The sequence below is a fragment of the Symphalangus syndactylus genome, chromosome 7 (genome assembly GCF_028878055.3).
Source record: "Symphalangus syndactylus isolate Jambi chromosome 7, NHGRI_mSymSyn1-v2.1_pri, whole genome shotgun sequence".
Taxonomy (NCBI): domain Eukaryota; kingdom Metazoa; phylum Chordata; class Mammalia; order Primates; family Hylobatidae; genus Symphalangus; species Symphalangus syndactylus.
Window position 1 is genome coordinate 18381566 of NC_072429.2, and position 15996 is coordinate 18397561.

Below are 15996 nucleotides of genomic sequence, written 5' to 3' on the forward strand. Positions count from 1 at the left end.
ACTTTCAATGGCAAAAACCGCAATTACTTTTGCACCAACCTAACAGATCCATCCCTACCCACCTGGGGCAAAATAACAGCCCCTGGACCCTCAGGACAGAGAAGGGAGAGATTAAGCACCCGTTCTTCCACTGCCTATCCCTTTCCACTCCGAATTCAGCTCCTCCTCTTCCCTACCCTTAACAGGGGCCCTTGAAAGTCTCTGCTCTGAGGCTCATAACTAAGCACTCAACACATGCTGCATATTCCTTCCTTGCCCAAGTAATGGAACACTCACGATGAGCCAGGCCCATTGCCATGTTCAGAACTACAAAGATTAATAAGACAGTTCCTGCCCTCCTTGCAGCGGGGAAGGCCGGATCCAGATCTTAAAACCTCACAGCTAACACCTCTGAGCATCTGCGGACAGACTGGAGAAGGGCAAGGGCTCGCAGCATTGAGGGGCACAGAGTCCAGGGCATGGCAGGCTGGGGACGGCGATGGGTGACGAGGAGGGCCTAGGAGACTGCAAGTGCTGGCGCTGGGGAAACTGAGCCTGCGTCCCATGCCTGCTGAGCCCGTGGAGACCTCCTGCTTTCAGACCCACGCATCTCCAACCTCCACTAAACCACTTAAGGAGATTAATTTGTCTGCTGACTGAAGAGTGGCACTAATCACATAACCTGCTTAGCGTCTGAGCTCTGCCTGGCATTGCTCGCTGCAGGAAAGGCTTCTGGAGATGGCAAAAAGGAAATGCCATCCCGAGACCTGTGTGTGCCCAGCCTAATGTGCTGTCTGAGGCCTACAAGCCCCAAGGACACTGTTGGGGAGGGGAGAGGAGGGGGTCACTTCACAGGACATAGCTGGGGTCTGAGTGTCCTGACTTGGCTTAATATTGTCATCAGAGGCACGCTCCTTGAGCCTTCTTAGAGGTTCCACCTGCACCCCCTCCTCTCCAGGGAACAATTTTCTGATACTTGCCACCTGCTATAGTAGGGTGTTTGCTTTTATTTTGAAAGCACTCAGCAAGGCTCCCTTCCTGATGAGGGAAACCCAGGGATCTCTCGGCTCCTCTTCTAAGGAAACCACTGGCACTCAAAGCCTTTAGTTAACAAGGAAACCTCATTTCCCTACCATGCTCCCATTGGCCCTTGTACACAAATGGATAATTCTGGGCACAGCAGCAGCACTCCTGCCCATGCCTGGAGCCACAGGGCTAATATGGGTCTGGCTGCTTCTAGCTGGCCTCACCTGGAGCCAGGAGCACGAGCTTTTTGTAGACAGAACCCGGCACATGGATAACAGTGTGCCTTCTGAGCAGGTGGTCCTTGTGCCAGTCCTGCCTGGTCTTGCCATTTCACTCTGTGGGACTAACCTCAGACAAGTCTTTTAACCTCACTGTGCCTCACTTTTTTCATCTTTAAGATGGGGATAAAAGGGGCTGGACTTGGTGGTTCACACCTGTAATCCCAGCACTTTGGGAGGCCAAGGTGGGTGGATCAACTGAGGTCAGCAGTTCGAGACCAGCCTGGCCAACATGGTGAAAACCTGTCTCTACTAAAAATACAAAAAATTAGCCGGGCACGGTGGTGTGCACCTGTAATCTCAGCTGCTTGGGAGGCCGAGGCAGGAGAATCACTTGAACCCAGGAGGTGGAAGTTGCAGTCAGCTGAGATGGTGCCACTGCACTCTAGCCTGGGCGACAGAGTGAGACTCCGTCTCAAACAAAAAAAAAGGAGATTAACAATAGCACCCACTTCCCAGAGGTGTTGTGAGGCTTAAATGAGTAAATATGCACAGAAGTACGTGAATCCTAAACACCAGTACTCTATATATCATAGCTATGATTATTGTGAGCTATTATTACTATGGCCAGGAAAGCCAAGGAGGCCCAGTTGAGTTTACTGAGCATCCTACTCAGTCCTGACCTTCACACCCAGAGCCAGATGGGGTTGGTGGGGCCCCAAGCACCAGGAGTTGGCACGAATGTGCATGCTGAACTGCCTCCCAGCCTAAGGCATGACAATAAAGGGGTTGGGTCCTGGGGCCAGAAAGACTCAGGTTCCTATCCTTGCTTCCTCACTTGTTGGCTGGGTGACCTAAGGCAAGTGACATCACCCCTCTCAATCTCCAATTCCTCATCAGTGAAATGGACAGAATAGAAATAACTGATTTCACCATATATCAAGCACATTGCCCAACTCATAATACATCCCCAATAAAAGTTAACTATTATGATTTATTATGTGGTTGCTGCTAAAGATAAAAAGGTTTTCTCCTAATAAATCTTAGCTGTCAATGTCAGCATCATCTTCTATTTTGAAGATTCCAACTTAAATCCCGACCAGCGCCAAAATGTTCTTTCTGACCCCATGCAGAATGGGAGTCAGATCATATAATTCCTGGCTTCAAATGGTCACATAGGTCCCCAGTGCAATTAGGATAAAATCCAAACTCCTTAACACAGCCCACCGGGCCTTTCAGGATCTGGACTCTTGCCTAGTTCTCCAGCCTCGTTGGTAACCCCCTACCTCTGACTCACGGCTTCCTGGCTCCCCTTCTAGTCCCTTGCTCTGACCTCAGAGATTTTGCTCTTGCTTTTCCCAAGGCTGGCTCCATCTCACCATTCAAGACACCCTCAAATGTTATCTTCTTTCACAACCCAACCTGCCCCGGCAGTCCCACCTCCAACCAGAAAGGCTGGATCACATTCCCTGTTTTATTTTCTTTGCAGTGCTTGTTTGGTTGCAGGTTTATTCCCTGTGCCTCCATTTGAACATAAGCTTCATGAGAACAGGGACCCTGTCTGTCTTCAACACAGAATCCTTAGTGGCCAACCCAGTGCCTGGCACACAGCATATCTATAATAATGGATAGATGAATCCATGTATATCCATTAGCATATGGATATGCTAGCATGGATATCCATATGCTATGGATATCCGACATTTCGTTTTATAAGGTGCTAAATGTCTGTTGGAGGACAGAATCTACTACTGAAAACCCTTCACACAGGACCTCAAAAATACTGAGTTAATAAATATCCACTGAATAAATATACTTGCCATACAAAGACCCAGCACACAGAAGCAGTCAGTAAATATCGACTAGAATGATCACTGGGGGTTCTGAGCACAGAGTATCTCTTTCCCTCCTCCTGGTTCCCACCCTCTGGGCATGGTGCTCTCTACCTTGGCCCAGCTGCTTGCCCTCCGTTCCTGGTTCCTCCAGCCGGTATCTTTCCTGGGCGCTGTTACCAAGGCTCAGTTCACAAAGAGTGGCATTCAGCTCCGAGTCTTCAAACTCCAGGGAGTTGAGGAAGGCATCACCAGCCAGAAGGGGGTCAGCCATGAGAGGGGAACAGGGTGGGGAGGGGGAGGAGAGAGAGGAACGTGGGGATAGGGAGGTCATGGACTTTGGGGTGCCAGACAGGGAACGCAGAGCCTGCAGGCGGCCACCTCCCTCTGCCTTCTGGGTCTTGGCCACCTCATCCTCGTGGATGGTCGTGATGCAGCCCGAGGGCCGGAAGCCGGTGGCCCCCTCCAGGAGCAGGAACTCCACCTTGCTCTGCAGCTCTGAGTCCAGCTGCTCAAAGGGGTCATAGTAGAGGTCAGTGAAGCTGGCTGAAGTGGAGGAGTCCAGGCTGGATGCAACCAGGGAGCCCCGGCTGGACGTGAGGGATCCGGGGCTGCTGCCTGAGGACAGGGACTGCATGCTGCTTGAGAGACTGGGACACAGGGAGGGGAAGGACAGTGAGACGCACACAGTGACGTGGGCCCCCGAGACCTTCTGCTGAGCTCTGGAAAGCACCATGATCTCACTAGACTTGCTTGGCAAACTCTAGGGTAGACCCTTCATCCCCACTTCATGGAAAACTGATACCGCAAGAAGGCCACATAATCAAGACATGGCAGAGCTGGGCTTTGAACTCAAGTTATAGCTGCCTTAAAAGTCCACTTTTTCCTCTAAATCTGTTTCCCAAAGCTCCAATTGGCTATGTGGCGTTTGTATGATATTTTTTCATAGTTGAATCCATTATGAAATAAAGATTTCTTAATATCTTTCTTGAAATCAACTCACTGTGTTTTTTTCTTTTTTTGGAGACGGAGTCTTGCTCTGTTGCCAGGCTGGAGTGCAGTGGCGCAATCTCGGCTCACTGCAACCTCCGCCTCCTGGGTTTAAGCAATTCTCCTGCCTCAGCCTCCCAAGTAGCTGGGACTACAGGTGCCCGCCACCACGCTCGGCTAATTTTTTGTATTTTAGTAGAGACGGGGTTTCACCATGTTGCCCAGGCTAGTGTTAAACTCCTGAGCTCAGGCAATCCACCTGCGTCGGCCTCCCAAAGTGGTAGGATTACAGGCGTGAACCACCACGCCTGCCCCAACTCACTGTTTTAATACTTTAAAACATCTACATTAAAAGGAAACTTTACATCCTAAGTGTAATTTGAAAAGCAGTATCACTTACTACAAAGAGAAGGCCACCATTAGAAAAAAATCTAATGGAACAAAATGTTGTTATTAAATTCCACTGATGCACTGTTGTTCATGGAGGCCCAGCTCTGACGCCACTTTCTCTGTGTTGTACAGGTAGGTGGCAGTGTGAGTTTCCTAAGGCTTTTTGTTTTTCTTTTTGGAGACAAGGTCTGGCTCTATCACCCAGGCTGGAGTGCAGTAGCACGATCTTGGCTCACGGTAAGCCTCCTCCTGGACTCAAGTCATCCTCCCACCTCAGCCTCCCGAGTAGCTGGGACCACAGGCATGCACCATGACACCTGGCTAATTTTGTATTTTTAGTAGAGATGGGGTTTCGCCATGTTGCCCAGGCTGGTTTCAAACTCCTGAGCTCAAGCGATCCACCCACCTTGGCCTCCCAAAGTGCTGGGATTACAGGTGTGAGCCATGACACCCAGCCGAGTCTCCTAAGACTACCTATTTGGGGCCTTCTTTGTGCTATCAGTCTGGAGAGATCAAGACCCCTATTCCTAGCCACACCAGGCCATGCCCGAGTCTGCTGACAATCCACTTGCTGTGCTTCTAAACATCCACTTTCAAGCCATGGAGGAAAAGTGAAGGGTAGAGCCTGGGCTGGGACACTGGGGACACCCATGTCTGGCCATGCCCAGGGGAGTAGTGGCCTCATTGCCCACCTCTCACCTTTTCAGCTGGGAGTGCAGAGTTGCCACCTGCTGAGTGGCTTCCTCCAGTTCTCTCACAAGCTGGTTCCTCTTACTGTTTAACTTTAACCTGGAGGGAGACAAAGCATGAGAGGGATGCGCCGAAAGGAAGCACAGGCATGCACTCTTACCCATGTACACCCAGACCCACAGGCACAAGAACTTTCCGCAAGCATTTGACCAAGGCATCCGGGGAGCTAGAGCTTCCACATACATTATAATCCTATGATAACTGCAATATCACTCACCCACTATATATATATCAGGCACTCTGCTAGGAACCTTAGGACACTGCCTTAATTCAGTCACACAATAATGCTGCATAGTAAGAATGATTTTTACTACTTTACATACGAGGAAATCGAGGCCCTTAGAGTTGTATAATTTACCTAAAGCTGTGGAATTAGTGGCAGAATTAGGATTTCACCCAACCGCACCCTCCTTCTCTTCCTTCCTCCATCTTTCAGCTCATATTTACTGAGTGCCCATTTTGTACTGGACCCTGCCCGTGGCACTGGGGATAAAGTAGTGAGTGAGCACAGTAGGACTTGTTTCTGTTCTTATGGGGCTTACATTCCACTGGGGAGAACCGATATTAAAGAAATACTCAAATATCTAATTAACGCAGTGTGTGACAAGGTCCATGAAGAAAAAGTACAAATGGTAGAAAAGAACACAAAAGGAGAGGCCCAATTTGAACTGGCAGGTGAGCCTCTTCCAGCCAAGTGACTCTGTAGCTGAGACTGGTGGTGCGTACTCTGCCCTGTCCCTCGACCATTTTCCCAGCCTTCCCTGTGGCCGGGTGGGCAGGGCGTATGACCAAGTTCTGGCCAATGGGATGTGAGCACTAGTAGTTAAGAAAAGTGGGTGTGTCTTCTTCACTGTCTCTTGCCTGGACTCTTGTGGACTCAAAGGGGAGACGTCACAGATGGAAAGAGCCTGAGTTCCTGAATGACCACATGGAAGGCTGCCTGTTAACTGGACATACCCAATTAGACATTATATGAACAAGAAATAAACCCGTTGTGTGAAGCCACAGAGACTTTGGGGGCTGTTTCTTGCAGCAGTTAGATTCCTGACTAGTAGAGAAATTTAAGGATGGATAATGGACAGCGGTTGGCTAGGAAAAGTGCAGGAGGAAAGAACATTCCAAGCAGGGGCTTTAGCAGAGACCTTATCATCTTGAGGTCACCATGACTGCGGGGAGGACAATGGGCAGGAGGCTGAGGACTGAATGCGGGGAGGGTGGCTGTGAGGTGTAACTGAGATGGTGGAGGCTTGAGCAATGCAGAGACAGAGACAGAGACAGTGTCTGGGCTGCAGGAGCGGGTGAGGCTGAGGGAGTAAATGTGGAAGACTGTGCGGTTACTGCTACAGGCAGTCAAGTGGCCCTGCAGATGGCATCTGCTAAGAGGAGAAGGCTGAGGCAGGGGAACCCGGGGGAAGAGAAGAGCTCTATTATGGATATGTGGGTATGAATACTGAACAGACGGGCTGCTATAAAGGTCGGGGCGGTGGGGGTCCCTATCAGATGGATCACCACCTGAATGAGATTACCATCTGTTCTGGCTTGATTTTTGTCCCCCTGAAATCCTACATCAAAGTCCTAAGCAGCAGTACCTCCGAATGTGATTGTATTTGGAGATAGGGCTTTTAAGAAGTAATTAAGGTAAAATGAGGTCAGTAGGGCAGACTCTAATCCAGTATGACTGGTGTCCTTCTAAGAGGAGATTAGGGCACAGGCACGGGGGAAGACCACGTGAAACGGAGGGAGGAGGAGGCCATCTACAAGCCAAGGGAAGAGACCTCAGAAGAAAGCAACCCCGCTTACATCTGATCTTGGACTTTTAGCTTCCAGACTGTGAGAAAATAAATGTCCACTGTTTAAGTCACCCAGTCAGTCTGTGGTACGTTGTTATGGCAGCCCTAGTAGACTCATGCACCATCTTAGGGCAAAATACAGAAGCGAAAACAAGGGAAGGCCTAGGACCAAGCTCTGAGTACACACAACATTCCAAGGTTGGATGGACTGGCAACAGTCAGCAAAGGAGCTGGACAGAATGGGACCAGAGAGTAGGGAGAAGTTAGTGGATGTGATGGAATGTCACAGAACTGGAAGCAAAGATTCTCACCCAGGCATGCCTGGCGCCAAAGCCCAATTCAGTAAACTATCTCCCTGGAGACAAATCCTTGTGTTTGGAAGAGACCTTTGGCTCTAGGACCATATCTGAGCCCTGATCTCTCCTGAAACCCCCCATGGAGGGCAGCTTGGGTGGACTCCAGGGTGTGTCTTTGCCCCCAGAATGGCTCTCCAACCCCTGGAGTGGGCCCACTACAAAATAAAGGGCCCTATCAAGCAAGCCTGTGCCCTCACAAACTCACTGCCTGGGCTGCTCTCGTGTGTCTACTAGACTAGTCTTTCTCAGCCTGTGGCCCACAGACTACCTGCATCAGAAAGTGGGGAGTGATTATTGAAATGCACATTCCTGGGCCCTACTTTGACCTGCTGAATCAAAAAGCCCAGGGTAGGGCCCAGAAATCTCTCTTTTCATTAAGCCTCCCAGGTGATCTTTAGGCACACCAAGGTTTGCAAGTTGCTGCACTGTACAGGGATGGCAGAGAGGCAGAGGCTGTGTTTTGCTCACCCAGCACAGGGCCCACCATGTAGACATGCTCAATATTTGCTGAATGGATGACTTTTTCTCCAGATGAAGCGGGCAGAGTTTATGAGCTCTGCTGAAAGACCTGCATGTTATTATACCTTCCATGGACAGATGTGTTCCATGGTTGGCCTCCATCCCCTCATGTCAACCTGCTGAAGAGGGGATGACTGGCTAGTTGGTCTCTGGACTGGGGAGTGAACCTAGGATACAGCTAACCCAGCCTGGGGCCTGGGAGAAAGGGCTCATTTCCATGGAAAAGCCAAGTCATGCCATCCCTCTGCCCACACATCCAAGCCCCGAGCACATGCCCTGCAGTAAAGACCAGAGCTTGCTCTATACCAAACGGAAAAGTGTTGAGGGGTGGGTCGGGCTTGTTACTGGGCAACTAAATCTGTGAAATTACAGAAAAGGCAATAGGAGCAGCAGGCAGAGTGGCCTTGGCATGGTTCTTGGTCAGCTCAATCCCTGGTACTGTTCTTCTAGAGTCCTGCCTGAGGCTGGGGTGGTGGTGCACAGTGGGTTGGCAGATGGAACCAGTAATGAACAAAATCCTTGACTTTCAACAGAATGAACAAGGCTGTGGAATCTCTTGACCCAGTATAAAAGGAAAACTCAGGAACAGTTGAGGTCCAGGATCAAGGAGCAGCTGGGGCTCACCATTTTTACCTTGGTTTTCCTCTTCTCTGTGGGAGAAAAGTCACAGAGGTGTGTGCTGGGAGTAAATGTGGGTCCCCAGTGAAGCCTCAACAGGATGATGAGGGGTCTGGGAGTTGGGCTGCCATGACATCCTGGCATTAGGGGCTAGCTACTGCTAGCAAATGCACAGGTGCCGAGGCCACCTCCCAGTGGCGTTGGGTTTTGCAGGATAGATGGCACATGGGTGTGATGCCTGGCACACGCTTGGAAGCCAAGAACGCATCAAGCGTGGAGGCAGGCAGAGGATCCAGAAGGTGGGACTGGAGTCCCCACAAGCTGTAGCTCAGCACCTTGCTTGGGTGCTGGTTAAAAATGTAAGAACCTGGGCTGTATCTCAGGCCAGAAGAATCGGTCCCTGGGGTGGGGCCAGGGAGCCCATGTGCTAACGAGCATCCTGCATGACTGTACACCAGCTCTGGGGAGCAGTGGGGAAGGCCCTTGGGAAGGAGAGGGAGGCAGAGGGTAGGATGAGGTTTGTTCGGATGCCTGTGAGTCTGACTGATTTGTGAGTGGGGTTTGGCAGGTCTTGCAGTCAGCCTCTCCTGGATGTGTCTATTCCCGTCCTCAAAGGCACCTTGAATGCGAGGCTGTTGTGTGAAGATGAGGAGCATAATAATCCCATTTTGAGAGAGAGAGAATAGAGAAAGAGGAGAGAGGGGAGACACCGAGAGAGAAACAGAGACACTAAAAATAAAGATACACACACATGAGAAACAAAGACAGAAGGGAAACAGAATACCAGAGTCAGAAGGATGAACACAGACAGACTGACATGGAGCTGGAAGGAAACAGCTGCAGACACACAGACGGCTGGGATGGCTTTCCCATCTCCCCACTGTGGGAGACCCATAGCCATGAGCATGGTACCCCATTCCTGTGGGCTTCCTCCTTAGACTCCTCTTAGGGCACACACGGCTGCCTGCCTGCATGCCCTCCAGCTTCCCTACCACTGCATTTTCCCCAAGCACCCTCCTACCAGACCCTCCGAGCTGCCCGCTCAGCAGCTGTGGAGGAGTAGAGGTTCTGGCCTCCTCGTACGAGCTCTGTGAACCCACTGCCCCGGAGGAGCCTGCAGACCTTTAAAAGATGGGGTTAAAGGCAATAACGGAAGGCCTTCCGAGTGCCGAGCATCCTAAAGTGAGCACAGTCTTTGGGGCTAGCAAACTTGTGGTTTTCTAATCCCAGCTCTGGCACTTAAGGATCTTGGGTGAGCCTCAGTTTCCTCATTTGCAAAATGGGGATTAACCTCAGGGTTCCTGGGAGGTTTAAGTGAGATTATGTATGCTACTATCTGGCACAGGATGGGAGCTTTTACATGTGGTATACCCTAGGAGTCCCTAAGAGCCTCCAATTAGAGTTTCAAGAAAGCAACAATTTTACAGAAGGGAAGAGCCTCAATTCACAGCCTGGTCTAGCTGCCTGCCTCCAGACCATATATGTGTTTAATGTAATTACAGTAAGTCCTCAGCACTGTAGATAGGTTCTTGCTAACCACAACTTTAAGCAAAATGATGTACATCAAGTTCTCAAATTATGTCATTTTTAAATAAAGTTGATGGAGCTGGGTGCAGTGGGTCACGCCTGTAATCTCAGCACTTTCGGAGGCTGAGGCAGGTGGATCACCTGAGGTCAGGAGTTTGAGACCAGCCTGGCCAACATGGTGAAACCCCATCTCTACTAAAATACAAAAATTAGCTGGGTGTGGTGGTGCACACTTGTAATCCCAGCTACTCGGGAGGCTAAGGCAGGAGAATTGCTTGAACTCGGAAGGTGGAAGTTGCAGTAAGCCGAGATCGTGCCACTGTGCTCCAGCCTGGGTGACAGGGCAAGACTCCATCTCGAAAAAAATAAAAATAAAACATAAAGTTGATAGAAAAAAATTGGTTTCATTGTATGTAGTTTTGCTTAAAGTCACAGTTTTCCAAGAACCTACTAACAAATGTTAAGTGAGACTTAGTGTATCCTGTTTTTTCCCTATTATGCAAGTGAAACCCAAATTGGTCAATGACTTGTTCAAGGTCAGCAAGTGAGAAGCACAGCAAGTGAGAAGCACGGTGAGAAGCCGAAGAGTCTGTTCTCTTCAGCTGCTGGCTGTGGGGATGATGAACAGCTAAGGGCTTCCCAGTGGCAATTATAGGGTCTGGAAGCAAGTGAGGGACTCAGGGAATGGGTATAAAGACCAGGAGATATACACAGAGGCCTAGTAAGGGTCTGCCCAGGACAGCTAACCATTTATTCTTTCAACGAACACTAAAGGCATGCGGGCACATAGACATAGGCCTTATCCCCATAGCACAAAATCCCAGAGAAAGCAGAATGGAGTCGTGGTGCTAAAGAAGACTTCTAGCAAGGTGCTTCCAAGGGCTGCAGAACACCAATTATTCAAGCTCTGTCCTTCTCCTTCTCCCACCAACTGGTGGTGGATCAGGGCTAACTAGCTGCTGCTGCCAATGAAGAATGGAAGAGAGGAAATGGATACGCTTTGGACATGACTGCTAGCAGTTCTGACTAAGCAACTAGTGCAGAGAGATTCCTATCATCGACGAGTCAAGGGGGTCTCTGAAGCCATGGGAGGCCAGGCAAGAACTTGCGGAACCTGATCCACCTGGCACCATGCCATGTGCAAGTGGGGCCTACTCAATTGCTAGGATGGTACTGCAAGCCGGGTGCCTTAGAGCTCGAAGGCTCCCTGGAAGACTCATGATGGGGTGACAGAGTGAGCACAGACAGCATTTCTAGGAGTCCAGACTACTTCCACTGAGGCAGTAGGCATGTTTACTTGCTTCGTAAACTGGGCCTCTGCCTCTGATTTCACTAGAAAAAGGAATTCCCTTGCTCATATTCCAAACACACACACACCACACATACCACACACACACACACACACACACACACACACACACACTTGAAAATCACTAGCTTCACTTCTAAGCTCCTTAGGGGCAGGGACCTTGCTGCATAAAGGCTCCTGCCAAAAAATCGTGAAAATAACTAGAATAGATTTAAAGGTCATGGGGCAGGGACCATGTCTTGTTAATTTCTGAATCCCCCAAATTGCCTTGCACACACAATCTGTGCAGCAAAAGGTTTCTCAAATGAATGAGTAAACATTGGCTGATGAACAGAATGAATGAATGAACATGAAGCTGGAGAGCTTTGTAAAGCCTATGGTGAACGCAGTGTTGCATTCGGTGCAATGTGGGTGAGGAGGCTGGTGGGAACACTGAAGGAAATAAACAAAGACAATGTCTATAATAAGGTCTAAATTAGAGAATATAAACCAGTGGCTTTTAGGTTATATCAGGCCCATAGATGAGGCTGATTTGCATATTTTTAAAAAAACTTCTGGATTAGTTCCCAATATTTAAAAATAAAAATTCTGAACGACTCTTTTGTTTGAAGTACAGGGAGCTCTGGCAGCCTGAGGCCTGCACTCCCATTTGCTGGAGCAGACAGACAGCACCTGCTTTAAACCAGTGGGGTCTGTGCACTCTGGTCTGACACAGACCACTGCCAGGTGGGTCTCCAGCATTTCTGTGACCTGCTTGGCTCCTATAAGCATGCCAGTTTGCAACCCCCATCCAGACCAGTATTTTTCAAACTGCAAACTGCAACCCCTTACTCAGCATGGGGTGAAATCAATTTGGTGAGTCATGAACTGCATGAAACAAAATGCAACAGAAGAGAGAAAACATCAGAGGACCATCACAGGTAGAAAGAGCATGCACTATTTTGTGAACCTTGTATCAGGTCACAGTGTAAAATGTGCATCACTGTCAAAAAGTTGGAAAATGTCTGCTTTAAATTATATAGAGTTATGTGGCTTAATTGAATCAGAAGATACATTTTTGAACACCTGCACCTAAGCAGACTTTTTGGTAGCATGATTCACCACGCAAAGTACCAGGGTAGCTGGCGCACCAGATGACAAATCGTCTTTCCTGATTTCCTGTGTCGGCAATCTGAGAGATACCTGAACTGAGCGTGCTCAGGGTGGAGCCCAGGGGCCCGGAGCCCCCTCATTCTTCCCCCATCTGGGGGCTGAGGAAGACTGCCAGTGAGAGAAGGGTCCTACAAACCCTGGGGCCCCAGCCCCACCTCTCTGTCAGCGCCTTGCTCTGGGTGTCCCGGGCTGCCTGCAGGTCCTTTTCCAGCCGCTTCCGGGCCATCTCCAGCTGCTCCACTTCCCCCTGGGTCCACTTGCGGGGGCTGATGAAGCGCATCTCCTTCAGCAGCTCCTCCTTCTCGTTGATGAGGATCAGCCGGTCCCTCTCTGAGTCCAGGACCCCAGGCCAGGCCTCACTGTCAAGCTTGGCCAGCTGGATCTTCAGGTTGGCGATCCTGGGGGCCAAGAAAGCAAGCATGACTGGTGTGCCTAATGGCACTGCGGAAACAGGAGATGCCATGAAGAAACAGACATCTCAGAGCAATCTTTGACAGTTACTGTCATCCTTCGATCAGCATGTCATCTCAAGGAACCTATTTTTTTTTCTAAACAAACACATATGGGTGCCTACCATGTGCCAACAATGAAGTAGGCTCTGCAGGAATGGGGTGCAGACATGAAGAAGGCAATGCTCTTGCCCTGTTCCTGGTACAATAGAGATGTGGACTCATCACCAGGCACTAACCTCTTACCACTGGCTGTGTGGCCTTGGGCAAGTTGCTCATCTCTCTGAAGGGAATAACAAAAGCTCTTTCCTCATGCCATTTTGGTTGAAGGTTTTATGATATAATCTGTAACCTGCAAAGCACAGTACTTGGCACATAGTAAGTCCTTGATACTGCTGTTATGACCTGGTGTGACCACTTATTAGGTAACATTGGATCAATTTCCTAGGCCTTAAAGATAAGAAAAACTCATTCATCAGAATGATTGGGAAGGGTGTCTGGCACATAGCAAGTACTGAGTCACTGGCAGCTCTGGACCACTAAGACTACAACCACTGACCACGTATTCTCAATTCAGAGAGAGGTAGTGGCACTGTGTGAACAACTGTGGATTTGGGGTCAGAGGCCTGGAGTTGGAGTCCTGGCTCGCTCTGGCCTTCTTGATGGAAGGGACCATTTCTCAAGAAATCATTTTGGTATCACAAGCTTCTAGCACAGTGACTGGTATACTGCAGCACTAAGTAACAGTTAAAGGAAAGAGCTGGCAGCCTCATCCCTTAACTTCTCTAAGACTCAGTATCCTCATCTATAAGGCAGAGATGATATGGTACCTATAGGGTGGGTTATGTGAGAACACAGCATTAAGAGCCCTTTATACATTGCCAGGTGTTATACAGATCTTTGGTATTATTATCATTGGGCCAAAATAAGATTCACAGTATAACAATGAATACTGCTACAAATAGCTAACAACAATCATGACATCATCCTTTAGGACTTGGCCTCTGCAAAGTACCATCAGCTCTCACACCCTGGCCACCCCATCTCTAAAGGGTGAGTAAGATAGGAGTTGTTCACCTGGTTGGACAGATGGCCAGGGAGGATATGATGCACCTAAGACTGCAAATCATAAATGTGGCCAGTACTTGTTGAGACCAGAGGCCTCTGGACTCCCAGTTCAATCTTACCTGCAGACAATGTGGCCCAATTCTTATTTTATCAGAACACTGCTGGGGACAAAATTCACCATGATGTGCAGCAAAAATTCCATGTAGAGAAACATACCTAGATTTGCTTATTCCCCAGCGAAGTGTCCCAGGAGGAATTCTTATACACTTGACCCTTGGTATCTGCAGGGGATTGGTTCCAGGACCTCCCACAGATACCAAAATTCATGGATGCTCAAGTGCTTTATATAAAATGGCATAGTGTTTGCATATAACCTATGCACACTCTCCTGTATACTTTAAATCATCTCTAGATTACTCATAATGCCTAACACAATGTAAATGCTATGTAAATAGTTGTTATACTATATGTAAAAATTTGTATTATTTTTAATTTTTTTGCCTGGATACTTTTGATCCTTGGTTGGTTGAATCCACAGATGCAGAACCCGTGAGTACAGAGGACTGACTGTAGTTAGTTATTTAAATTCATATTCATGTATACAATAATCTATCAAGATTGGCTTTGAGACAACTTTGTAGCTGCTGTTCTGCAGTACTTTGAGAATGAAATGGTATGGTAAGGCCTGGCAGAGGCTCCAACATATGCAGGACATTGGGAAGTGACTGATGCTTTACTGGATGTACTTTCTGTTTCCCTATGCCAATGCTCCTTAAATTTCAGGCCTTACATCCTTTTAAGAATCTGATAAAAACAACTAGTCTCTCTTCTCAGAAACACATGTGTGACAAAACTTGACATCCAATGATCAGACCCTCCTTGCATTACAGACACCTCCCTTCCCTCTTTCAAGTCCTGCAGCTTGCTTTCCCATTGAGCAAGCTGCTCTGTCCTTTACACTAAAATGAGCTTCGGGTGGAGAGGGAAGCAAGAGGCTGCATAAAGTCAGATGAGCTAGGAAGCTCTGTGATGAGAAGTCTAATGGCTCAACTCCAGAGAGAGCATTGTGGTCCTTTAGTGTCTCTAGGACTGACCATCTAAGATAGGCATTCCTGCAGGATGGAATAGATCCAAGGTTCAGAGTGGTCCTCTTCAGAGAGGACAAGAAGTGGCTATCCGAATACAGATGTCTTGCTGTTTTGCTGGATGCCTGGGGGAGCTGAAATAGTACATAGGACATCTGTTTTTTTTTTTTTTACCTGACCAGTATTCAATTCCTTCTTCTTTTGTTAATAATATTCCAATTTGTCTTTGGGAAACCACTCCTTTCGTACTTTCAAGTCACCTGGTTCCCATACAGCTGACCCTTCCCAGCACTGGAAACATGACGCATGCCTAGACCTTTAGAGAATCCTAATTTTGCCCACCCCCAACCGTCCTGTAACAATGCTTGGTTCACCCAAAAATGCCAGGGAGTCTCAAACCCAAGGCTAGTTAAAACTATTGGGAAAGGTAGGTCCCCTTTCCGCAGGGAATGCTAACCTGGTAGTGTGTAAGCTCCGAATTGCTGGGAGTTGCCTGGCCACTTTGACAGGAAAGTCTGCTGGAGGGGTAAAGCCAACATAAAGGCAAGCAGGGTGAAGAAAAGGAGAGAGACTGAGTCTGGGTAACATCATCCGAGTCCTTGGATCCAGCTGTGCCTGAAGCTAGGTATCTCAGGACTTTGGAGTTAAATAAGACAATACATTCCCTTTTTTGCTTTCTCTGGTTTCTATGAGATTTCTGTCATCTCTGCAAAGAGTTCTACTATTCACACAGAGTTGGCAGAGGGGCAGAGCTGGGCACTGCCATACTTCACCTGGCCTGGCTGAGAAGGTCCACAGGCCAGGCAACTTAGTCTAGGAAGGAATGGATGCAATGTGCCTGGCTTCCATCCACACCACAATGCCCAGGGCATTCTTTGCCAATAACGCTGGCTCAGAGTACAGAAAGATCATGAACTTGAAGCCAGATTGTCCAGGAT

General features: G+C 48.6%; 1 protein-coding gene across 7 annotated transcripts in view; it reads right to left on the reverse strand.

Moving 5' to 3' along the window:
* Nucleotides 1–15996, reverse strand: part of WWC1 (WW and C2 domain containing 1) — a 180519-nt gene that overhangs the window by 45317 nt on the left and 119206 nt on the right. For all 7 annotated transcript variants that reach the window (XM_055285310.2, XM_055285308.2, XM_055285305.2 and 4 more), the window contains exons 9-11: nt 12612–12854; nt 5135–5224; nt 3170–3705 (exon numbers count right to left, since the gene is read on the reverse strand). In XM_055285310.2, the coding sequence (XP_055141285.1) occupies nt 3170–3705; nt 5135–5224; nt 12612–12854 (869 nt within the window). The remainder of the gene's footprint in view (nt 1–3169; nt 3706–5134; nt 5225–12611; nt 12855–15996) is intronic.